We start from the raw sequence: 25,240 nt of genomic DNA, 5'->3' as shown, positions 1-25,240 counted from the left end.
TTACAGTTTGGGGCTCACCAGGTACCTCTGGGGGGCGCCTTCTCCTAGTATATCCTGTCTGTGACATTATATATCATGTGACAATTGTCGCGATTCCTCTTTATTCCTGGAAACCATTAACAAGAGTCCGAAAATAGCGACAGAAGTAACAGGTCCTTAACCTCACGGAAACTCCCCGAAAATTCCCACGGGGTCCTGAGGATGCTGCCGAGTCACGTGACTCCTGTCCACTACAATATAAGTGTCCCCCATAGAATTCACCGCCTTAAAGGGCCACACTGCCCTAAACACAAGGTTCTTCCAGGCTGCAGATGTCCCAGTGATCGGCTCCTTTTCTCCACATCAGCCACCTCTCTGGTGTTCCATCTGTCTGGGGGAATCATTTGCAGGTTGCGCATCCAACTTCCTGTTTATCCCCTTTTGGTTACCTGAGCAATATTTCGAGTATATTACAAAAGATTCTCATAGGATCAGAGAAATTGTAACCGTATATATACACAAGTCATCTACAGCGCCACGTGCCAGGTTACAGCACATCAACATTTCTGTGCTCTCTGATTGGTCCGTGCAGTCCGCCATAGTGGATCCCTGATAGTCAAGTTTTTCTCTTTTTCTTCACTCTTTACCCAACAATGGAGGAACAGTGACCGTTACCGATGGCGGCGAAGAACAGGGCGCCATAAGGAGGGAGGCGCTCGCCTGGGGCTGTGGAGATTTGACTTTGGAGGAGGAATGGAATAGAGAGCGCACCAAACCCCATTGTAGTTTTAGGATCTGTATCTCCTGATACCTGAAAAATATTCACAGATAGTGAGTGCTGGCCCTTTAACCCCTTAAAGATCCAGTCCATTTTCACCTTAAAGGGGTACTACGGTGGAAACCTTTTTTTTTTTTTTTTAAATCAACTGGTGCCAGAAAGTTAAACAGATTTGTCAATTACTTCTATTAAAAAACACAGAGCTCTCTGCTGACATCATGAGCACAGTGCTCTCTGCTGACATCTCTGTCCATTTTAGGAACTGTCCAGAGCTGCATATGTTTTCTATAGGGATTTTCTCCTACTCTGGACAGTTCTTAAAATGGACAGAGATGTCAGCAGAGAGCTGTGTTCCAAAAAGAAAAGAATTTCCTCTGTAGTATTCAGCAGCTAATAAGTACTGGAAGGATTAAGATTTTTTTAATAGAAGTAATTTACAAATCTGTTTAAAGGGGTACTCCGGTGAAAACCTTTTTTCTTTTAAATCAACTGGTGGCAGAAAGTTAAACATATTTGTAAATTACTTCTATTAAAAAAATCTTAATCCTTCCTGTACTTATTAGCTGCTGAATACAACAGAGGAAATTCTTTTCTTTTTGGAATGCTCTCTGATGACATCACGAGCACAGTTCTCTCTGCTGACGTTATAAAATAATAATAATGCTTTGTTTATTGTTGTCCTTAGTGGGATTTGAACCCAAGTCCCCAGCACTGCAAGGCAGCAATGCTAACCACTGAGCAATTCGACAGAGATGTCAGCAGAGAGCACTGTGCTTGTGATGTCATCAGTGTTCCAAAAAGAAAGGAATTTCCTCTGTAGCATTCAGCAGCTAATAAGTACTGGAAGAATTAAGATTTTTTAATAGAAGTAATTTACAAATATGTTTAACTTTCTGCCACCAGTTGATTTAAAAGAAAAAAGGTTTTCACCGGAGTACCACTAACTTTCTGGCACCAGTTAACCCCTTAAGGACTCAGCCCATTTTGGCCTTAAGGACTCAGACAATTTAATTTTTACGTTTTCATTTTTTCCTCCTCGCCTTCTAAAAATCATAACTCTTTTATATTTTCATCCACAGACTAGTATGAGGGCTTGCTTTTTGCGCGACCAGTTGTCCTTTGTAATGACATCACTCATTATATCATAAAATGTATGGCGCAACCAAAAAACACTATTTTTGTGGGGAAATTAAAACGAAAAACGCAATTTTGCTAATTTTGGAAGGTTTCGTTTTCACGCCGTACAATTTATGGTAAAAATGCCGTGTGTTCTTTATTCTGAGGGTCAATACGATTAAAATGATACCCATTATTACATACTTTTATATTATTGTTGCGCTTAAAAAAAATCACAAACTTTTTAACCAAATTAGTACGTTTATAATCCCTTTATTTTGATGACCTATAACTTTTTTATTTTTCCGTATAAGCGGCGGTATGGGGGCTCATTTTTTGCGCCATGATCTGTACTTTTTTTTGATACCACATTTGTATATAAAAAACTTTTAATAAATTTTTTATAATTTTTTTTTTAATAAAATGTATTAAAAAAGTAGGAATTTTGGACTTTTTAAATTTTTTTTCGTTCACGCCGTTCACCGTACGGGATCATTAACATTTTATTTTAATAGTTCGGACATTTACGCACGCGGTGATACCAAATATGTCTATAAAAAATGTTTTTTACGCTTTTTGGGGGTAAAATAGGAAAAAACGGACGTTTTACTTTTTTATTGGGGGAGGGGATTTTTCACTTTTTTTTTACTTTTACTTTTACATTTTTTTACATTTTTTTTACACTTGAATAGTCCCCATAGGGGACTATTCATAGCAATACCATGATTGCTAATACTGATCTGTTCTATGTATAGGACATAGAACAGATCAGTATTATCGGTCATCTTCTGCTCTGGTCTGCTCGATCACAGACCAGAGCAGGAGATGCCGGGAGCTGCACGGAGGAAGGAGAGGGGACCTCTGTGCGGCGTTATGAATGATCGGATCCCCGCAGCAGCGCTGCGGGCGATCCGATCGTTCATTTTAATCGCGAACTGCCGCAGATGCCGGGATCTGTATTGATCCCGGCACCTGAGGGGTTAATGGCGGACGCCCGCGAGATCGCGGGCGTCGGCCATTGCCGGCGGGTCCCTGGCTGCGATCAGCAGCCGGGATCAGCCGCGCATGACACGGGCATCACTCCGATGCCCGCGGTTATGCTCAGGACGTAAATGTACGTCCTGGTGCGTTAAGTACCACCTCACCAGGACGTACATTTACGTCCTGCGTCCTTAAGGGGTTAAAGGGCATGCTGGGAGTTGCAGCTGTGCCTTCTGCTGTTGCATAGCAACAGCTCCCAGCATGCCTTTTTGTGCATGCTGGGAGTTGTTGCTAGTCAACAGCAGGAGGAACGGCCTAACCTCCTGCTGCACACGTCCTGCCTGTCATCCTGCCGCCGCCGTCTCCGCTTTATCCTGCCGACTATGCCGGGAATCAGGGCCCCCACTACAGGTACACACTCCTGGCACCCACTCTCGCACTTCGGAGTAGGGGCAGAACGGGTGCTGTTAGGGACACCCCCTCAGTTACCGGCCGACGAATCGGGACGATCGTGAGGCGGCATCAGTGCCACCTCACGCCTGCTGCTAAAGGGTGAAAGATGCTGTGTCGGACAGCACCTATTACCCTTTTTATACGTGTCACCGGGGAGCCTACTGACCCGGAATCAGCGCAAATCGCCGATCTGAATTGACTTGGGGGAGTGTCTCAGGACCCCCCCGGGGGTTTGCACGGTGATTTCAGCAGGCATCCCTGTCCGGTTCCCACCCGGCATGTGGAGGGGACCGGAATTCCCACGGGCGTACAGGTACGCCCTGGGTACTTAAGGGGTTAAGGAAATAATTCAAAGCTATATCATTATAGTAAGATCAGTGACAGTCAATCCTGCAGGAGAGATCACCCGGTATCCCTATATAACCCCCCATCCCCCCTCCCGGCCCATTAGTGGGGTCTCACCGGATCCATATCCCGAAGAAGATTAAAAGGACGAGACCAAGACTGACACAAGGAGCGAGCCACGAAATCCGGGGGAATGAAACGACAGGGGCCGACGTCTTCTCTGTGAGGAAACATGAAGGGGTTCGGAACCCCAAGATTAGGCATGTCTCTATCCTGTACCCCAAGTGTCATGATCCTGTACCCCAAGTGTCATCATCCTGTACCCCAAGTGTCATGATCCTGTACCCCAAGTGTCATCATCCTGTACCCCAAGTGTCATCATCCTGTACCCCAAGTGTCATCATCCTGTACCCCAAGTGTTATCATCCTGTACCCCAAGTGTTATCATCCTGTACCCCAAGTGTCATCATCTTGTACCCCAAGTGTTATCATCCTGTACCCCAAGTGTTATCATCCTGTACCCCAAGTGTTATCATCCTGTACCCCAAGTGTTATCATCCTGTACCCCAAGTATCATTGTCCTGAATATAGGCCCCTAATCCTATTATCGTTCCTTCTTACCCTCACCAATGGGGTCCTCTTCCTCCTCAGATGTTGGGGGATCGTATTCTGTGGGTACCTGCTCAATAAAGTCTTATATGAATGAGATATCCTCGGTGTCAGGGCTTCACCCTCCTCCTCCTCCTTATCTCACACTTACCCAGGTAGTTGTGGCTTCTTCTGTGGAAACAAAAGTGCAGATTATTTCCATCATGTGACTACAGGGGGCGCTCTGTGTGTCTGATAAAGGATACAGTCTACCTGCCCTCACCACTAGTGGGAGCTGACTACTTATAGATTGTACAGTCTGTGTTAGATGCCCTCTAGCTGTGGCTGCAGGTAACAATACAGTGCAGGAGGCGCAGCATGTGAGCGGACGAGCGGTCCGGAGCTCTGCTGGGCATCTGGCCTAAAATCTTTTCCTATTTGACACCTACCAATTACTAAAGTTAGCCAGAGCAACGCTGCGTCAGGATGGCTGGGCGGAGGCCAGGACACAGCAGGCGCAGGAAGACGGTGAGGCCGAGATGCTGGGGGAGCCGGAACCATCTTGTGTGGAGGTGGTGGGGGTTGCGGAGCACCTGCAGCGCTTCACACGTGTAACTCATCAGCTGGAGTGGGCCCGAGCAGATGAGTGGAGTGAGGAGGAGACAGTGCTGACTGGCTGGGGCTTCTGTCTCTTCTACAGATGTGGCCTCCTCTACTGTGCTGAGCAGTGCTGAATACTGTGCCGAGCAGGCCCGAGCGCCCTGAATACTGTGCCGAGCGCCCTGAATACTGTGCCGAGCAGGCCCAAGCGCCCTGAATACTGTGCCGAGCGCCCTGAATACTGTGCCGAGCAGGCCCGAGCGCCCTGAATACTGTGCCGAGCGCCCTGAATACTGTGCCGAGCGCCCTGAATACTGTGCCGAGCGCCCTGAATACTGTGCCGAGCAGACCCGAGGACCCTGAATACTGTGCCGAGCAGGCCCGAGCGCCCTGAATACTGTGCCGAGCGCCCTGAATACTGTGCCGAGCGCCCTGAATACTGTGCCGAGCGCCCTGAATACTGTGCCGAGCAGACCCGAGGACCCTGAATACTGTGCCGAGCAGGCCCAAGCGCCCTGAATACTGTGCCGAGCGCCCTGAATACTGTGCCGAGCAGACCCGAGGACCCTGAATACTGTGCCGAGCAGGCCCGAGCGCCCTGAATACTGTGCCGAGCAGACCCGAGGACCCTGAATACTGTGCCGAGCAGACCCGAGCGCCCTGAATACTGTGCCGAGCAGACCCGAGCGCCCTGAATACTGTGCCGAGCAGACCCGAGCGCCCTGAATACTGTGCCGAGCAGACCCGAGCGCCCTGAATACTGTGCCGAGCAGGCCCGAGCGCCCTGAATACTGTGCCGAGCAGGCCCGAGCGCCCTGAATACTGTGCCGAGCAGACCCGAGCGCCCTGAATACTGTGCCGAGCAGGCCCGAGCGCCCTGAATACTGTGCCGAGCGCCCTGAATACTGTGCCGAGCGCCCTGAATACTGTGCCGAGCGCCCTGAATACTGTGCCGAGCGCCCTGAATACTGTGCCGAGCGCCCTGAATACTGTGCCGAGCGCCCTGAATACTGTGCCGAGCAGGCCCGAGCGCCCTGAAACCGCAGGTCAGTCTGGGGTTAACCCCCTGCATACAGGATCGTCCTGCATATCCTGGGGATTCCTCTACCACTGCTGCCCTCTTTTATAAAGACCCTGCTGAGCCTCACCCTGATGTCTCATATGCTGGGGCAGTGAAAGCTGTGGCTGCACAATTTCCTACTACCATTAACCCCTCCTCTGCTGGGGTGGTGTCTGCTGCTATGGGTGCCTCGCTGTCTCCAACTGCTACTGCTGAGCCTACCCTGAAAGATTTATTTTTTGGTTGTCTCCAAGGGCAACGCTAATGTTAAAATGTTGTTGGGAGGGTTGCGGGAGGACATTAACCTTATCCGCAATGATATGGAAAAGGTTTCTGAGAGGATTGGTGCGGTTAAGAAAAGAGTGGGAGATCTGAAGGATCAAGAGAGAGATGCATCGTGTGATTAATAATCTGACTGCACTTGCCCCAAAATCTGATGACATGGAAAACCGCCTACGGCTGAACAATGTGCGCCTGGTGGGCGTCCCTGAAAAGCCGAGGGTCGTGACCCTGGGGAGTACTTTGACACCTCTATGCTACACTTTAAAGACAGAGATATCATCCTGCGCAAAGCCAGGGACATGGATTCGCTTACTATTAATGGCAGCCGTGTTTCTAACTTTCCAGATTTTTCAGCCGAAGTTCGAAAGAGGCACAGCCAAATATGTGAATATCAAGTGACGCCTGTGTGCACTGACTGTGGTGTACTCTATGCTTTACCTTGCCCGTCTCAGGGTGGTCGCCTTGGGAACTACCCATATGTTTGACCCCTCTGTGGCGGCTGCGGAGTGGCTGGATGTTCATGAGGCGCAAATACGGCGTGCCCGTACCTGAGGTTCCTGCGCGAACTTTGTGTTTAACTGTGTTCCTGTTCATCTGATTAGGACTACTTGTGCCTTGGCTCATATTTAGGCATTATGGTCCTGATTGTGCTCCTATGCCCATGTTATTCTATTATTATTTACTGCATATATTCAGTTGATATATATGCTGCCAGATGTCCCATATATACAGTGGTCCCTCAACATACCATGGTAATCTGTTCCAAATGGACCATCGTTTGTTGAAACCATTGTATGTTGAGGGATCCGTGCAATGTAAAGTATAGGACAGTGGTCTACAACCTGCGGACCTCCAGATGTTGCAAAACTACAACACCCAGCATGCCCGGACAGCCAACGGCTGTCCGGGCATGCTGGGAGTTGTAGTTTTGCAACATCTGAAGGTCTGCAGGTTGAAGACCACTGGTTTCGGAGGTTATACTAACGTGTCCCCGCCGCTCCGGACCGTCACCGCTGCCCTGGATGTCGCCCTCCATCGCTGTCGCCGCATCCCCGGGGTGTTCCCAATGCTCCGGTAAGGCCTCTGCTTCCCCGGCATCCTTGCTCTGCGTCGCCGCAATCACATCGCTACGCACGCCGCTCCTATTGGATGATGGGACGGCGTGCGCAGCGACGTGATGACGACGAAGGAGAGCACCGACGATGCAGGGGATCCCGAAGAGGACGCGCCGGAGCCCTGAGGACAGGTAAGTGATCGTCAGCGGACCACACAGGGCACCGTAAACGGCTATCCGGTGGCAACTGAAGCAGTCTGCGCTGCCGGATAGCCGTTTATGCGATGGCCCCGACATACAAAAGCATCGTATGTTGGTGCTGCCTCTGAAAGGCCATCGTATGTTGAAACGATCGTATGTCGGGGCCATCGTAGTTCGGGGGGGGGGGGGGTCACTGTATTTCGTTTGTATTTGCTCGGACTCGAGCATAGCATGCTTCTGAAGGTTTTTTCTGTCTACACGTTACCTGCTCACTCTACATGGGCTGTTTGTTTCCCTCAGGTCACAAGTTGCGACTGTTTGGTTTTTCTTGTCTGTCGGGGGTGTTTGTTTTGAGTCCTTCCTTCTGGCCTTTATGCACTGCTCTATTTTCTATGTCTCTCTTCCCTCTGGACCACTGGCGGCTACTGTTTCCGCCCTCTGTGTTTTCACTTATGCTTCCCTGCTTTCCTTATGGCTACCGATTTACATGTAGTGGCGCGGAATGTGAGGGGCCTTAACGTTCCCACTAAGCGTCTCGCTATATTTCAGGCGCTTAAATCCTACCAACCTGCTGTGTTGTGTCCTCTGAGACGCACTTGACAAATTATACAAAATGTGCTGAACAAACATTGGTTTGGCCACACCTTTCACGCCATTTTTTCCCTCACATGCCCAGGGTGTAAGTGTTCTTATTCATAGGAATATTTTGCTTTCCTGTACTTCTAGTCTTATTGATGCAGAGGGTAGGTCTGTTTGCCTTTCCTTTAGTTGTACTGTGTGTGTACTGGTTGCACTCTATGCCCCCCCCCTCCCCCATACTCGAGCGATGCCTTACACAGGGCGATATCTTATTTATCCTCCTTGCCTGATGCATCGCTCTTGGTGGTTGGGGATTTCAACAATCTTTTACATCCAACACTTGATAGGTTTGGTACCCGGGGACCTCCCAAGACTCCTACTATGGGTCTGGCTAGGTTTGTGGAGGAGGTGGGGAGGGCAGATCTTTGGGGGAGACGTAATCCTACCAAGGTGTAATACTCTTGTTACTCTAGTTCTCATGGTACGCTGTCATGCATTGATCTTGCGCTGGGCAACGAGGTGGTCTTTCCTCTGGTTACATCGGTGGAGTATCTCCCCTGTAGTCTCTCTGATCACTCCCCTAATCTCAGCTTGAATTCTCATCCTAGGTTGCGGGGTTCTCTGTGGCGACTGAACCCCTTTTGGCTTCAAGTCCCATCAGTTGGCCTTATGCTCAACATTGATATAGAAGCCTTTCTCGAGATCAACGCGGGACTGCCTCGGTGGGCTGAGTGTGGGATTCGCCCCCTCAATGCAATCCTATGGGAGGGGACGTGATGTCACACGGGGACGGAGCTGTGATACCTCATCAGAACAGGAACAATGTTTGCTCCAGAGGCTTATGATAGTGGGGAGCTGCATGAAAGATTGCGGGGGTCCCCAGCGGCGGGACCCCCGCGATCAGGCATCTTATCCCCTATCCTTTGGATAGGGGATAAGATGTCTTAGGGCCGGAGTACCCCTTTAAAATGGTTTTAATGCCCCTGTTATTAGACTGGAAAAAGGGGTATACAGTGGTCCCTCAACATACGATGGTAATCTGTTCCAAATGAACCATCGTTTGTTGAAACCATCGCGTGTTGAGGGATCCGTGCAATGTAAAGTATAGGACAGTGGTCTACAATCTGCGGACCTCCAGATGTTGCAAAACTACAACACCCAGCATGCCCGGACATCTGGAGGTCCGCAGGTTGTAGACCACTGTTAGAGGAAGTTGTACTCCCCTGTCCCCGCCGCTCCGGACCGTCAACGCTAGTCACCGCTGCCCTGGATGTTGCCGTCCATCGCAGTTGCCGCGTCCCCGAGGTGTCCCCGCCGCTCTGGCAAGGCCTCTGCTTCCTCGGCATCCTCACTCTCCGTCGCCGCCATCACATCGCTACACACGCCGCTCCTATTGGATGATGGGACGGCGTGCGCAGCGACGCGATGACGTCGATGGAGAGCGCCGACGATGCAGAGGACGTTCCGGAGCCCCGAGGATAGGTGAGTGACCATCACCGGAGCTCACGGGGCACCGTAAACGGCTATCCGGTGGCAGCTGAAGCAGTCTGCGCTGCCGGATAGCCATTAATGCGATGGTCCTGACATAAAAAAGCATCGTATGTTGATGCTGCCTCTGAGAGGCCATTGTATGTTGAAATTATCGTATGTCGGGGCCATTGTAGGTCGAGGGGTCACTGTATCGTAATAGAAAAGCCATGCGTAAATTTGAGTCCATATGGGGTCCATGGATATACCCCTCGATTGCCCTCCACCTATTTGCAGAGGACTCCAATAGAGGTATTTCTGGGGGGGTCTAACCCTTGATTTTGTCTGTGTTTTGTTCCTTAATCGCTCTCAGCTTGTCTGTGCCCGTTTTGTATTTGTCTTGGTATGTTTTTCTCTGTCTGAGTCCCTGTTATTTTGTGTTGGGGTTTGGTGTGCCTCTTGTTGCTGCCCCCTCTCCCGTACTGGTTGTACTTTCATCACATGTGATGCTCTGTCTATGGTCTGTGGGATAATCTATTATAATGCACTGTATAGTTTCTAACATTATTTTATTTATTTTTTTTGCAGTGAAGGATGGACACTGGGGGGGGGGTTCTGTGTGGGTGGGATGGGTTTTCTGTGTTTATGTTTTTCTTTGTTTTTGTATGATGTATGTTTTATGAAAAAATGTTTAATACATTTTTTTGGATTTAAAACAAAAATAAAAATAACAATACAGTGCAGACCCCACTGCCAGTCCAGATTCAGGGCCAGTTCTTCCTACAGGCAAAATAGGCAGCCGCCTAGAGCGCCCTCTTGATGGGGGCGCCGCTTTGCCTGCTGCATGAAAGTTAGTAGCCAGCCTCCACTTATTCGAAGCACCTGCCCAGCCATCACCACTGACTCGTCCTCTTCCCCGGTACAATAATAATCTGCTGGAGGAGCGCAGCGCCACCGCCGATTCACTGACCAGGATTATATCCCCTGTGAAAGACTAAGGAAATCCAGAAAACATGACCTGTAGGGGTGCTGGAGGACCATGACTGAGAAACACTGCAATAGAGGACGGCGCATCTCCTGCCTCCACCACTAGATGGAGCTAAGGTCTGTGGGGCTGTAGATGATGCAGTATTAAAGGGGTGCAGAAAAAGGTCTCACCTGACCAGGGGGTCCCCGCGGCCTCCTCACTCCAGGAACCCCAATTCTTCTGAAATTCCTCCCTTGCTCGCACTCGGATGAGATGTTTGCTCCCCATCACAGCATCTTCAATAAGAAAGCTCTGCGCCGAGGTCGTTCCCTGTGTGACAGAAAGTGTCAGCGTGGCAGGATCCTGTACCCCAACTGTTAGCGTGTCATTATATGTACCCAAAGTGTCAGTGTGTCACTATCTGTACCCCAAGTGTCAGCGTGTCACTATCTGTACCCCAAGTGTCAGTGTGTCATTATCTGTACCCCAAGTGTCAGCGTGTCACTATCTGTACCCCAAGTGTAGCGTGTCACTATCTGTACCCCAAGTGTCAGTGTGTCATTATCTGTACCCCAAGTGTCAGCGTGTCACTATCTGTACCCCAAGTGTCAGCGTGTCATTATCTGTACCCCAAGTGTCAGCGTGTCACTATCTGTACCCCAAGTGTCAGCGTGGCAGGATCCTGTACCCCAACTGTTAGCGTGTCATTATCTGTACCCCAAGTGTCAGCGTATCATTATCTGTACCCCAAGTGTCAGCGTGTCATTATCTGTACCCCAAGTGTCAGCGTATCATTATCTGTACCCCAAGTGTCAGCGTGTCATTATCTGTACCCCCAAGTGTCAGCGTGTCATTATCTGTACCCCAAGTGTCAGCGTATCATTATCTGTACCCCAAGTGTCAGCGTGTCATTATCTGTACCCCAAGTGTCAGCGTGTCATTATCTGTACCCCCAAGTGTCAGCATGTCATTATCTGTACCCCAAGTGTCAGCGTGTCATTATCTGTACCCCAAGTGTCAGCGTGTCATTATCTGTACCCCAAGTGTCAGCGTGTCATTATCTGTACCCCAAGTGTCAGCGTGTCATTATCTGTACCCCAAGTGTCAGCGTATCCTTATCTGTACCCCAAGTGTCAGCGTGTCATTATCTGTACCCCAAGTGTCAGTGTGTCATTATCTGTACCCCAAGTGTCAGTGTATCATTATCTGTACCCCAAGTGTCAGCGTGTCACTATCTGTACCCAAAGTGTCAGCGTGTCATTATCTGTACCCCAAGTGTCAGCGTGTCATTATCTGTACCCCAAGTGTCAGCGTGTCATTATCTGTACCCCCAAGTGTCAGCATGTCATTATCTGTACCCCAAGTGTCAGCGTGTCATTATCTGTACCCCAAGTGTCAGCGTGTCATTATCTGTACCCCAAGTGTCAGCGTGTCATTATCTGTACCCCAAGTGTCAGCGTGCCATTATCTGTACCCCAAGTGTCAGCGTGCCATTATCTGTACCCCAAGTGTCAGCGTGTCATTATCTGTACCCCAAGTGTCAGCGTATCCTTATCTGTACCCCAAGTGTCAGCGTGTCATTATCTGTACCCCAAGTGTCAGTGTGTCATTATCTGTACCCCAAGTGTCAGTGTGTCATTATCTGTACCCCAAGTGTCAGCGTGTCATTATCTGTACCCCAAGTGTCAGCGTGTCATTATCTGTACCCCAAGTGTCAGCGTGTCCTTATCTGTACCCCAAGTGTCAGCGTGTCATTATCTGTACCCCCAAGTGTCAGCATGTCATTATCTGTACCCCAAGTGTCAGTGTGTCCTTATCTGTACCCCAAGTGTCAGTGTGTCCTTATCTGTACCCCAAGTGTCAGCGTGTCATTATCTGTACCCCAAGTGTCAGCGTGTCCTTATCTGTACCCCAAGTGTCAGCGTATCATTATCTGTACCCCAAGTGTCAGCGTGTCACTATCTGTACCCAAAGTGTCAGCGTGTCATTATCTGTACCCCAAGTGTCAGCGTGTCCTTATCTGTACCCCAAGTGTCAGCGTGTCATTATCTGTACCCCCAAGTGTCAGCATGTCATTATCTGTACCCCAAGTGTCAGTGTGTCCTTATCTGTACCCCAAGTGTCAGTGTGTCCTTATCTGTACCCCAAGTGTCAGGGTGTCCTTATCTGTACCCCAAGTGTCAGCGTGTCATTATCTGTACCCCAAGTGTCAGCGTGTCATTATCTGTACCCCAAGTGTCAGCATGTCATTATCTGTACCCCAAGTGTCAGCGTGTCATTATCTGTACCCCAAGTGTCAGCGTGTCATTATCTGTACCCCAAGTGTCAGCGTGTCATTATCTGTACCCCAAGTGTCAGCGTGCCATTATCTGTACCCCAAGTGTCAGCGTGCCATTATCTGTACCCCAAGTGTCAGCGTGTCATTATCTGTACCCCAAGTGTCAGCGTATCCTTATCTGTACCCCAAGTGTCAGCGTGTCATTATCTGTACCCCAAGTGTCAGTGTGTCATTATCTGTACCCCAAGTGTCAGCGTGTCATTATCTGTACCCCAAGTGTCAGCGTGTCATTATCTGTACCCCAAGTGTCAGCGTGTCATTATCTGTACCCCAAGTGTCAGCGTGTCCTTATCTGTACCCCAAGTGTCAGCGTGTCATTATCTGTACCCCCAAGTGTCAGCATGTCATTATCTGTACCCCAAGTGTCAGTGTGTCCTTATCTGTACCCCAAGTGTCAGCGTGTCCTTATCTGTACCCCAAGTGTCAGCGTGTCATTATCTGTACCCCAAGTGTCAGCGTGTCCTTATCTGTACCCCAAGTGTCAGCGTATCATTATCTGTACCCCAAGTGTCAGCGTGTCACTATCTGTACCCAAAGTGTCAGCGTGTCATTATCTGTACCCCAAGTGTCAGCGTGTCCTTATCTGTACCCCAAGTGTCAGCGTGTCATTATCTGTACCCCCAAGTGTCAGCATGTCATTATCTGTACCCCAAGTGTCAGTGTGTCCTTATCTGTACCCCAAGTGTCAGTGTGTCCTTATCTGTACCCCAAGTGTCAGTGTGTCCTTATCTGTACCCCAAGTGTCAGCGTGTCATTATCTGTACCCCAAGTGTCAGCGTGTCATTATCTGTACCCCAAGTGTCAGCGTGTCATTATCTGTACCCCAAGTGTCAGCGTGTCCTTATCTGTACCCCAAGTGTCAGCGTATCATTATCTGTACCCCAAGTGTCAGCGTGTCACTATCTGTACCCAAAGTGTCAGCGTGTCATTATCTGTACCCCAAGTGTCAGCGTGTCATTATCTGTACCCCAAGTGTCAGCGTGTCATTATCTGTACCCCAAGTGTCAGCGTGTCATTATCTGTACCCCAAGTGTCAGCGTGTCATTATCTGTACCCCAAGTGTCAGCGTGTCATTATCTGTACCCCAAGTGTAGTGTGTCATTATCTGTACCCCAAGTGTCATTATCTGTACCCCAAGTGTCAGCGTGTCATTATCTGTACCCCAAGTGTCAGCGTGCCATTATCTGTACCCCAAGTGTCAGCGTGTCATTATCTGTACCCCAAGTGTCAGCGTATCCTTATCTGTACCCCAAGTGTCAGCGTGTCATTATCTGTACCCCAAGTGTCAGCGTGTCATTATCTGTACCCCAAGTGTCAGCGTGTCACTATCTGTACCCCAAGTGTCAGCGTGTCATTATCTGTACCCCAAGTGTCAGCGTGTCACTATCTGTACCCCAAGTGTCAGCGTGTCATTATCTGTACCCCAAGTGTCAGCGTGCCATTATCTGTACCCCAAGTGTCAGCGTGCCATTATCTGTACCCCAAGTGTCATTATCTGTACCCCAAGTGTTATTATCTATTCTGCTGTAACATTATCAGGGAGATTTATCAAAACCCGTCCAGAGGAAAATTTGCCCAGTTGACCATAACAACCAATCAGATCTCTGCAAAATGAAAGAAGCCATCTGACTTTTCATCTGGACAGGTTTTGATAAATCTCCCCCAATGTCTTCTCCTCCAGATCTGCACTCACTATTCTGCTGTAATATAATGGCCCTGATATACTATTGTAAACATGTTTTGTCAGATTCTATGCCAGAGCAGTTGTAAAAAAAGCAAAATGTAGGAAAAAGTGCAAAATGTAGGGAAACCTTAGTAAATACCGTGGAAAAAATTGTAGGGAATTAAAACCCACAAAGAAACCTCCACAACACTCTTAGTAAATCAGGGCCAATGTCTTCTCCTCCAGAGCTGCACTCACTATTCTGCTGTCACATCTTTGCTTCACATTCTTGGCTGTACACTGTTATTTTCCCACCACTGCACAGACTGCATGCAGTGCATTATGGGATGATTGAGGGTGAGCGCAGGCTGATCGGCAGAATTGTGGATGTTGCTCTGGAGGTGACAAATGATGTAGCTGTGACTGCAGCTCTGGAGGTGACTGGAGTCTTCGTGTTTCTTGGCGTTGTCAGGCGGTAATGGCGGGGGCGGTCGCCTCCAGTTTCACTTTCACCAATAACAACTTTACAGGTTGTGACTCACGTTGGACGGGTGCGGGGAGTTCTCCACTCCGTACAGAACCTGGTAGATCAGGTGATAGAACGTCTCCTCCCAGAACCGGGGCCGGCTCCAGCTCACCCGCAGCCTCCTGGGATGGTTCTGCACCGGGGTCACCCGGACATTCAGCGGGGGCTCGACATGCACTGGAGGGAAAGAACAAGGGTCAGAAGTGACACAGGCAGTATATAGTAGGCACCATATGGCGGTATTATGTGGATGTAGTATTATGTAGGTGGCGGTATTATGTAGATGGGGGTATTACGTGGATGTAGTATTATGTAGGTGGCGGTATTAGGTGGATGTAGAGAACTCTATAGAACAGTGTTTCTCCAGTGAGCTCCTCAAGATGTAGAATCATGTAGATGGGGGTATTATGTAGGTGGTGGTATTACATGGATGTAGTATTATGTAGATAGCGGCATTATGTAGATCGCAGTAGTATGTAAGTGATGGTATTACGTGGATGTAGTATTATGTAGATGGCGGTATTATGTAGATCGCAGTAGTATGTAGGTGGTGGTATTACGTGGATGTAGTATTATGTAGACAGCGGTATTATGTAGATCACAGTAGTATGTAGGTGGGGGTATTACGTGGATGTAGTATTATGTAGATGGCGGTATTATGTAGATTGCAGTAGTATGTGGGTGGTGGTATTACGTGGATGTAGTATTATGTAGATGGCGGTATTATGTAGATCCCAGTAGTATGTAGGTGATGGTATTACGTGATTGTAGCATTATGTAGATAGCGGTATTATGTAGATCGCAGTAGTATGTAGGTGGTGGTATTACGTGGATGTAGCATTATGTAGATAGCGGTATTATGTAGATCGCAGTAGTATGTAGGTGGTGGTATTACGTGGATGTAGTATTACGTAGATAGCGGTATTATGTAGATCGCAGTAGTATGTAGGTGTAGTTGATGGTATTACGTGGATGAAGTATTATGTAGATGGCGGTATTATGTAGATCGCAGTAGTATGTAGGTGGTGGTATTACGTGGATGTAGTATTATGCAGATCGCAGTAGTATGTAGGTGGTGGTATTACGTGGATGTAATATGTAGATGGCGGCATTATGTAGATCGCAGTAGTATGTAGGTGGTGGTATTACGTGGATGTAGTATTATGCAGATCGCAGTAGTATGTAGGTGATGGTATTACGTGGATGTAGTATTATGCAGATCGCAGTAGTATGTAGGTGGTGGTATTACGTGGATGTAGTATTATGTAGATGGCGGCATTATGTAGATCGCAGTAGTATGTAGGTGGTGGTATTACGTGGATATAGTATTATGTAGATGGCGGTATTATGTAGATCGCAGTAGTATGTAGGTGATGGTATTACGTGGATGTAGTATTATGCAGATCGCAGTAGTATGTAGGTGGTGGTATTACGTGGATGTAGTATTATGTAGATGGCGGCATTATGTAGATCGCAGTAGTATGTAGGTGGTGGTATTACGTGGATGTAGTATTATGTAGATCGCAGTAGTATGTAGGTGATGGTATTACGTGGATATAGTATTATGTAGATGGCGGTAATATTATGAAGATGTCAGTCTAATGTGGAAAATAGTACAGTATATGGTTTTGTCACCCGGACACAGTGATACCAGGGGCCCTCCTCATGATATTATATATGTGACCCCCCACCCCTGGTCATGTGACACATCCATACTGAGTGAGCATACACAGATCTTTCCCATAAGCGTCCAGGTTGGCGGCCAGCGTGCTGTCGGTGCGACCGTTCACACACAGGTAGAAGGCGTGATTGCTTTCGTCCCCTTCAGTATACAGCGAGGAGCACGAGAACGTCTGGCGGGGGGCGCTGTAGGTGCAGGGGTAGAACGTGGGGTCCCTCAAGTTTCTGCAGGAGACAACGTCATATCAGCACTGAGTATCTCACTGTACTGCTGTATCTAAGACTATCGTGTGATACTGTCTGCTGAGCTGTGTATCTAATCCCATCATATGTGATCCTGTCTGCCGGGCTGTGTATCTAATCCTATCATGTGTGGTACTGTCTGCTGAGCTGTGTATCTAATCCTATCATATGTGATACTGTCTGCTGAGCTGTGTATCTAATCCTATCATATGTGATACTGTCTGCTGAGCTGTGTATCTAATCCTATCATATGTGATACTGTCTGCTGGGCTGTGTATCTAATCCTATCATGTGTGGTACTGTCTGCTGAGCTGTGTATCTAATCCTATCATATGTGATACTGTCTGCTGAGCTGTGTATCTAATCCTATCATATGTGATACTGTCTGCTGAGCTGTGTATCTAATCCTATCATATGTGATACTGTCTGCTGAGCTGTGTATCCAATCCTATCATGTGGTACAGTCTACTGAGCTGTGTATCTAATCCTATCATGTGTGATACCGTCTGCTGAGCTGTGTATCTAATCCAACCATGTGGGATACTGTCTCCTCTCCATCGTGTGATGCATTATCTGTGTGATACTGTCTCCTGAGCCGCTGTACCTAAGTCTATCGTTTGATATATTATCAGAGTCACTCGGGGGCACTTACCGCAATACTACGAGGGTGACGTTGGATGATGGGTGGAGTAGTTTGGACGGTGTCCACTCACAGGTAATGTTATGGGTGGGATACCGGTGGTAGCAGAGGAGGGGCGCGTTGTCTTGTAGTTCATCTGTGAATATCACACATCACAATAAGTAAGTGCCCCCCATCCTGTTATTAACCATCATCACAACAAAGTGTAAGAGTGGCCTCTAATACCCCAGAGGGCCAATATGGAGGCCACAACAAGCCCCACCCCCTCTTCATGGAGCCAGGCCTGCAGATCAGTGTCACATGACCCCACTTAGTCCTGCTGGCTGGCAGTGAGGGGTCACAGTGATGGCGCCCCCTCTAGTTTAGTGTTTTATGACCCCCGGAGGCTCCTCACCTTTCACCATCAGCTCCACAGAACACACAGGGGCCCCATCCTTATAACACGTGTAGCCTCCCTCATCCTCATAGGTCACAGGATCCACAACAAGATGGCCACCGCTCTGTGTCCCCTCCAGATGTCTCGGGGATCCCGGGGGGCTACGATGTCTCCAGGACACAGAACCTTCACACCCTACGCAGGTCAGGTTTACAGCAGAGTGGAGCGAGACCAAGATGGCGTCCTCAGGAGCCGCTGGAGGGAAGAACAACGAGGTGACATGTATTGTTATAGGACGCCATTACTACCTACAGGAGCGCTCACCAGTCTGTGGCTGTCCAACAGGGATGCATGCTGGGAGTTGTAGTTTTGAAACAGCCGGAGAGACTTACACAGAAAGAGCATAGCCTGTGCTAAGCTACTTGTCCGAGCATGCTGGGAGTTGTAGTTTTGTAACAGATGGTGGGGGGGGGGGAAATCACAGGAATAGCATAGCATGTACTACTGCAAAACTACAACTCCCAGCATGCCCGGACAGCCTTTGGCTGTCCGGTCATGCTGGGAGTTGTAGTTTTACAACAGCTTGTAGACTGACATAGGAAGAACATAGCCCAATTTAATGTTACTTCACCTTTGGCTGTCCGGGCATGCTGGGAGTTGTAGTTTTTCAATAGCTGGAGAGACTGACTCAGAAAGGGCACAGCCCGTGCTACTGAAAAACTACAACTCCAAGCATGCCTGGTTATCTGGGCATGCTGGGAGTTGTAGTTTTGTAACAGATGGGGGGGGGGGGGAAATCACAGGAATAGCATAGCATGTACTACTGCAAAACTACAACTCCCAGCATGCCCGGACAGCCTTTGGCTGTCCGGTCATGCTGGGAGTTGTAGTTTTACAACAGCTTGTAGACTGACATAGGAAGAACATAGCCCAATTTAATGTTACTTCACCTTTGGCTGTCTGGGCATGCTGGGAGTTGTAGTTTTTCAATAGCTGGAGAGACTGACTCAGAAAGGGCACAGCCCGTGCTACTGAAAAACTACAACTCCAAGCATGCCTGGTTATCTGGGCATGCTGGGAGTTGTAGTTTTGTAACAGATGGGGGGGGGGGAAATCACAGGAATAGCATAGCATGTACTACTGCAAAACTACAACTCCCAGCATGCCCGGACAGCCTTTGGCTGTCCGGTCATGCTGGGAGTTGTAGTTTTACAACAGCTTGTAGACTGACATAGGAAGAACATAGCCCAATTTAATGTTACTTCACCTTTGGCTGTCTGGGCATGCTGGGAGTTGTAGTTTTTCAATAGCTGGAGAGACTGACTCAGAAAGGGCACAGCCCGTGCTACTGAAAAGCTACAACTCCAAGCATGCCTGGTTGTCTGGGCATGCTGGGAGTTGTAGTTTTGCAACAGCTGGTGACTGACACAGAAAGAGCATAGCCTGTGCTAATGTTACTTCGCTTTTGGCTGTCTGGGCATGCTGGGAGTTGTAGTTCTGCAACAGCTCAAGAGACTGACATATGAAGAGCACAATCCGTACTACTGAAAAACTACAACTCCCAGCATGCCTGGCTATCCGGGCATGCTGGGAGTTGTAGTTCTGCAACAGCTTGGGGGGCACAAGTTAGGGAACACTGTTCTACAGCCATATAGTTTGTGAATAAAATACCAGAACCCCAGTGTAGACTGACACAGGAAGAGCACAGCTTGTTCTAATGCCACTAGTGCAGGGTCTTGGATAAGCTGGGTGACAACCTGTATAGTAATAGTGGCAGGTGGAGCGCATCCTTTAAAATATTACCCCCCCCCCCCCCCCCCCCCATGTGAACCTCAATCTTCAGGGCTGGGAATGTTCTGGGGCAGAGGAAGTCCTCCGCTCGCCTGCGCTGCACAACTTCTGTTTTTGCAGCAGCTGGCGCTGAGCTGGCGGCGGGAAGCCATCCGGACCGCGCTGTCTATGCAAATCACTGCCACTCTAGATATAGAAGAGTCTGAATAAATGTGTAACGGCTCAGCACACACGTGTCCAGGGCCACTGAGGAGACCTGACCACAAGACTTAAAGGGGTACTCCCGGGGAAACCTTTTTTTTTATATATATTTTTTTTAAATCAACTGGTGTCCAGAGCAGGAAAAAATCCCCATAGCAAACATATGCTGCTCTGGACAGTTCCTAAAATGGACAGCAGAGGTCAGCAGAGAGCACTGTGGTCATGACATCAGAGGAAATGCATTTCTTTTTTGAATTTCTTTTTAGTATACAGCCCCTAAAAAAGTACTGGAAGGATTAAGATTTTTTGATAGAAGTGATTTACAAATCTGTTTAACTTTCTGGCACCAGTTGATTTAAAAAAAAAGTTTTCCACGGGAGAACCCCTTTAAGGATCAAGGTGGTCCCCTGGGGCCCTCTTAGTATTCACATTCAACTCAGTTCCCTGCAGAGGCTTGGGGATGTTCACACATTGCAGATTGTCTCCCAGTAAACCTCAATATGGGAGTCAGAATCTGCATCATGTGGATGTTACTGCCCCGGTGTGTGGTATTAGCTTCAGCGTGAAGGGACTGTGAATAAAAGAGGTGACTGGGTGACCAAAGACGACTCGCTATAACCTTCAAGATGGCTGACTACGATGACCGCACTGAAGTACAAACTGCTGCTCTGAGTATAACAGCCCATAGCTAGGTACGGCACAGCGCCGCGATATAAACCATATAATAACCCCTAATGAGTGTTAATCCTGCTGACTCCAGGTGAAGGGGCGCCCCCCGGCAGTGGCGGTGGATGGTGCACGCCTCATTGGCTCATCTGCTTCTCTTTCGGTAGCAGCCGGACACTCACTCCGCTCCACTGACCGCACTCTGGACTTTGTATCGTTACACAATAAGGTCCCATCCCCTGTAAACATCTGATGGTCTGGACTGGGGTAGGGAGATAACATGGTGTTACATAGGACTGATGGTAAATCTACTGCATCATCTGGACTAAGGGAATATCATGGTGTTACATAGGACTGACGGTAATCCTACTGCATCATCTGGACTAAGGGAATATCATGGTGTTACATAGGACTGACGGTAATCCTACTGCATCATCTGGACTCAGGGGATATCATGGTGTTACATAGGACTGACGGTAAATCTACTGCATCATCTGGACTCAGGGGATATCATGGTGTTACATAGGACTGACGGTAATCCTACTGCATCATCTGGACTCAGGGGATATCATGGTGTTACATAGGACTGACGGTAAATCTACTGCATCATCTGGACTCAGGGGATATCATGGTGTTACATAGGACTGACGGTAATCCTACTGCATCATCTGGACTCAGGGGATATCATGGTGTTACATAGGACTGACGGTAATCCTACTGCATCATCTGGACTCAGGGGATATCATGGTGTTACATAGGACTGACGGTAAATCTACTGCATCATCTGGACTCAGGGGATATCATGGTGTTACATAGGACTGACGGTAAATCTACTGCATCATCTGGACTCAGGGGATATCATGGTGTTACATAGGACTGACGGTAAACCTACAGCATCATCTGGATTAAGGGGATATGGTGTTACATAGGACTGACGGTAAATCTTCTGCATCATCTGGACTAAGGGAATATCATGGTGTTACATAAGACTGATGGTAAACCTACTGCATCATCTGGATTAAGGGGATATGGTGTTACATAGGACTGACGGTAAATCTACTGCATCATCTGGACTAAGGGAATATCATGGTGTTACATAGGACTGACGGTAAACCTACTGCATCATCTGGATTAAGGGGATATGGTGTTACATAGGACTGACGGTAAACCTACTGCATCATCTGGACTCGGATAGGGGATATTATGGTGTTAAATAGGAGTGACGGTAATCCTACAGCATGATCTGGACTAAGGGAATATCATGGTGTTACATAGGACTGACGGTAAATCTACTACATCATCTGGACTCAGGGGATTTCATGGTGTTACACGGGACTGCAGGTAAATCTACTGCATCATCTGGATTAAGGGGATATGCTGTTACATAGGACTGACGGTAATCCTACTGCATGATCTGGACTAAGGGAATATCATGGTGTTACACGGGACTGCAGGTAAATCTACTGCATCATCTGGACTCAGAAAAGGGATATCATGGTGTTACATAGGACTGATGGTAAATCTACTGCATCATCTGAACTCATATAGGGGATATCTGTGGTGTTACATAGGACTGCAGGTATATACAGGTTATTTGTAGTGTTACATATGACTGCAGGTGACATCTACAGCAAGATGTGTGCTCAGAAAATGGATATGTAGTGTTACATAGGACTGCAAGTAAACCTTCTGTACTAGGATACAGGTTCTTTGTGGTGTTACATAGGACTGCAGATAGCCTCTGCTTCATTGTGTACATATACATAATTCAGTGTACATTATCACATTGTGCATATGAGAGATCTGTGACTAATTCAGCTCTGCTACATCTACATATGTATAGCACTCACAACTCCTGCACATTGAGCAAGTTCCTGGAAAATCCCTATGCAAAGCCTTTAAACACAGAAGCCTTTGCCCCATCACAGCGCCCCCTATACACAGCGAAACATGGTCACCCAGCTTTCCCAGGGACCTGAATGTCAGGTCCTCCTAGTCAGGTGTTATCTCAATAAGTTGAGTGATCATCCAACTCTTTCAAGGGACAAAACGTGTCGGGTGTGTATCACCGTTCAGGTATCTCAGAAAGCTAGGTGACCAGTCACATCCTGACTAACAGCTGAACACATTCCTAACCAGCCATGTAGACGGGGGCGTCCTCTGTGACTGTCAGCTCTTTGGGTTAGTGTGAGTTCTGCCATGGAATACCACAAGACCGAGGCATCCATTCACCCTCAACCAATAGATTGTAAGCTCTTCAGGTAAAACTATACTGGTCACCAGCTAAGATAGGACTACAACTCCCAGCATGATCTATATCCCATAGGTGAGGGGGTAAAGGTTACCTGGCTTGGGGCACAGGGTTTCCGGACCATTAGAGGAGCTGGAGGGTCGGCAGGAGACCACAAGGATCAGGAGACACCAGCGCCTGCAGATGCCCCCCATGGTGCTCTGGACTAGCTGTCTCTGTCCTCGGTGTGTCTGAACTGTCTCCACTGGTAATGTCTGTCTCCTGTGGTAGTGTCTCTGCCCTGTGTCACTCTGCTCTCTCGTGTCCGCCCACTTTTCTTCTGAATAAATATCAGATCAACAGGAAAATATTTGAGGAACCATCTACAGCCACAGCAGTGAAGGTCTCAGGAGATAACGCAATGGGCTGCAGGGTGCTGGGACGGCAATGGTGGAGTACAAACTAAGGGAGCCGCTCATCTCACCGCCACTGAGGGAGCCCACCAGGGACCCAACCTCTCCTGTCATTACATACAGTAGAGAGGGAAGTGCTCATGGGTGAATAGGGAGAGGTATTAGCAGTAGCTAGAGGGAAGTGCTCATGGGAGTATAGGGAGAGGTATTAGCAGTAGCTAGAGGGAAGTGCTCATGGGTGAATAGGGAGAGGTATTAGCAGTAGCTAGAGGGAAGTGTTCATGGGTGAATAGGGAGAGGTATTAGAAGTAGCTAGAGGGAAGTGCTCATGGGTGAATAGGGAGAGGTATTAGCAGTAGCTAGAGGGAAGTGCTCATGGGAGTATAGGGAGAGGTATTAGCAGTAGCTAGAGGGAAGTGCTCATGGGTGAATAGGGAGAGGTATTAGCAGTAGAGGGAAGTGCTCATGGATGTATATGTGAAAAGAAAGTAAAAAAGGAGGGGCGCTCTCTCGTGTGGAAAAGGAAAGCAGTTGGACGATGAAGTACCCACTGCCCCCAAAGTGATGTGATGTCTTGCTGTGGTGATTAGCAACGACAGCACGTCACTTGGGTAGGGTGCGGGGTGGAGAGCGGTAAGGGCTGTTATGCAGCTCAAATTCCTCTTTCCGTATCCACAAGGGTACGGAAACAATGGAGGCAGGAGGAAAATCAAACATTAAAAAAAAGGGGTTTGGAACGAGCGCTACTGCAGTTGAAGAAAGAAATCAGGACGCCACGGTAGCACAGGACAGTTTATTGAAGTTCAAGTTAAAGGACAACGCATTTCGGCACTAGCAGGTGCTTTCCTCAGGTACACAAAACAATTGAAGCATAGCACTACACAGGCTACAGGACGCTATGCTTCAATAGTTTTTTGGACCTGAGGAAGGCACCTGCTAGTGCCGAAACGCGTTGTCCTTTTACTTGAACTTCAATAAACTGTCCTGTACTACCGTGGCCTCCTGATTTATTTCTTCAACAGCAGTAGCGCTCGTTCCAAACCCCTTTTTTAATGTTTGATTTTCCTCCTGTCTTCATGTGTGTATAGGGAGAGGTATTAGCAGTAGAGGGAAGTACTCATGGGTGTACAGGGAGAGGTATTAGCATTAGAGGGAAGTGCTCATGGGTGTATAGGTTGAGGTTTTAGCAGTAGAAAGAGGGAAGTGCTCATGGGTGTATAGGGATAGGTATTAGCAGCAGAAAGGGGGAAATGCTCATGGGTGTATAGGGAGAGGTATTAGCAGCAGAAAGGGGGAAATGCTCATGCCGCTGTACAGAGCACTAGTGGGACCTCACTCGGAGTACTGTGCACAATACAATAAGATATATAAGATAGGGATAGACATAAGGTTATCCTTCATATAAGATAGGCATAAAGCTATCCTCCATATAAGATAAGGATAGGTATAAGGCTATCCTCCATTTAAGATAGGGATAGACATAAGGCTATCCTTCATGTAAGATAGAGATAGACATAAGGTTATCCTCCATATAAGATAGGGATAGACACAAGGCTATCCTTCATATAAGATAGGGATAGACATAAGGTTATCCTGCACATAAGATAAGAATATACATTATAAGATAGGGATAGACATAAGGTTATCCTGCATATAAGATAAGAATATACATAAGGCTGTCCTTCATATAAGATAGGGCCAGAGACTATTCATAATATTGTTGGGCAGAATAGATGGGCTGAATCTTCCCAAACATTTTATGTTCTATGTTTCTATAGACCCAGACTCTTATCATTACATCCTCGGAGCTGCCCATCACACAGCCCCAGATGGAGCCCACCAGGGACCCGACCTCTTCTGTCATCATATATTGGGGATTGCTCAACACACAGCCCAAGAGTAAGCCCACCAGGGACCCAACCTCTTCTATCATTACATACGTGCTCATGGGTGTATAGAGAGAGTTATTAGAAGTAGGGGGAATTTGGGTACAGGGAGAGGTATTACTAGCAGAGAGGGAAGT

General features: G+C 48.0%; 1 protein-coding gene across 1 annotated transcript; it reads right to left on the bottom strand.

The window, feature by feature from the left end:
- Positions 1-23,896, bottom strand: IL6R (interleukin 6 receptor). Its single transcript, XM_056546506.1, has 10 exons — positions 22,920-23,896; positions 17,935-18,171; positions 17,553-17,676; positions 16,707-16,882; positions 14,994-15,154; positions 10,642-10,780; positions 4,413-4,432; positions 4,274-4,331; positions 3,770-3,872; positions 1-790 (listed from the first exon to the last, which is right to left on the bottom strand). The coding sequence occupies exons 1-10, from the start codon at positions 23,017-23,019 to the stop codon at positions 616-618; spliced, it is 1,293 nt and encodes a 430-aa protein (XP_056402481.1). The 5' UTR covers positions 23,020-23,896; the 3' UTR covers positions 1-615.
- Positions 23,897-25,240: the final 1,344 nt, after the last annotated feature.

Source organism: Hyla sarda, chromosome 11, assembly GCF_029499605.1.
Source record: "Hyla sarda isolate aHylSar1 chromosome 11, aHylSar1.hap1, whole genome shotgun sequence".
Taxonomy (NCBI): Eukaryota; Metazoa; Chordata; class Amphibia; order Anura; family Hylidae; genus Hyla; species Hyla sarda.
Note: the sequence above shows the minus strand (reverse complement) of the source record. Positions and strands in the feature narration are given on the sequence as shown.

What these genes read in the sequence shown, in the direction of transcription:
- IL6R (XM_056546506.1), bottom strand. Translation starts at nt 23,019, where the DNA reads ATGGGGGGCATCTGCAGGCGCTGGTGTCTCCTGATCCTTGTGGTCTCC. An exon ending in AACCCTGTGCCCCAAGCCAG is followed by an intron (nt 18,172 to 22,919) that starts GTAACCTTTACC and finishes TCTTCCCTCCAG; the next exon opens with CGGCTCCTGAGGACGCCATC. An exon ending in AGAGGACCCCATTGGTGAGG is followed by an intron (nt 3,873 to 4,273) that starts GTAAGAAGGAAC and finishes GTTTCCTCACAG; the next exon opens with AGAAGACGTCGGCCCCTGTC.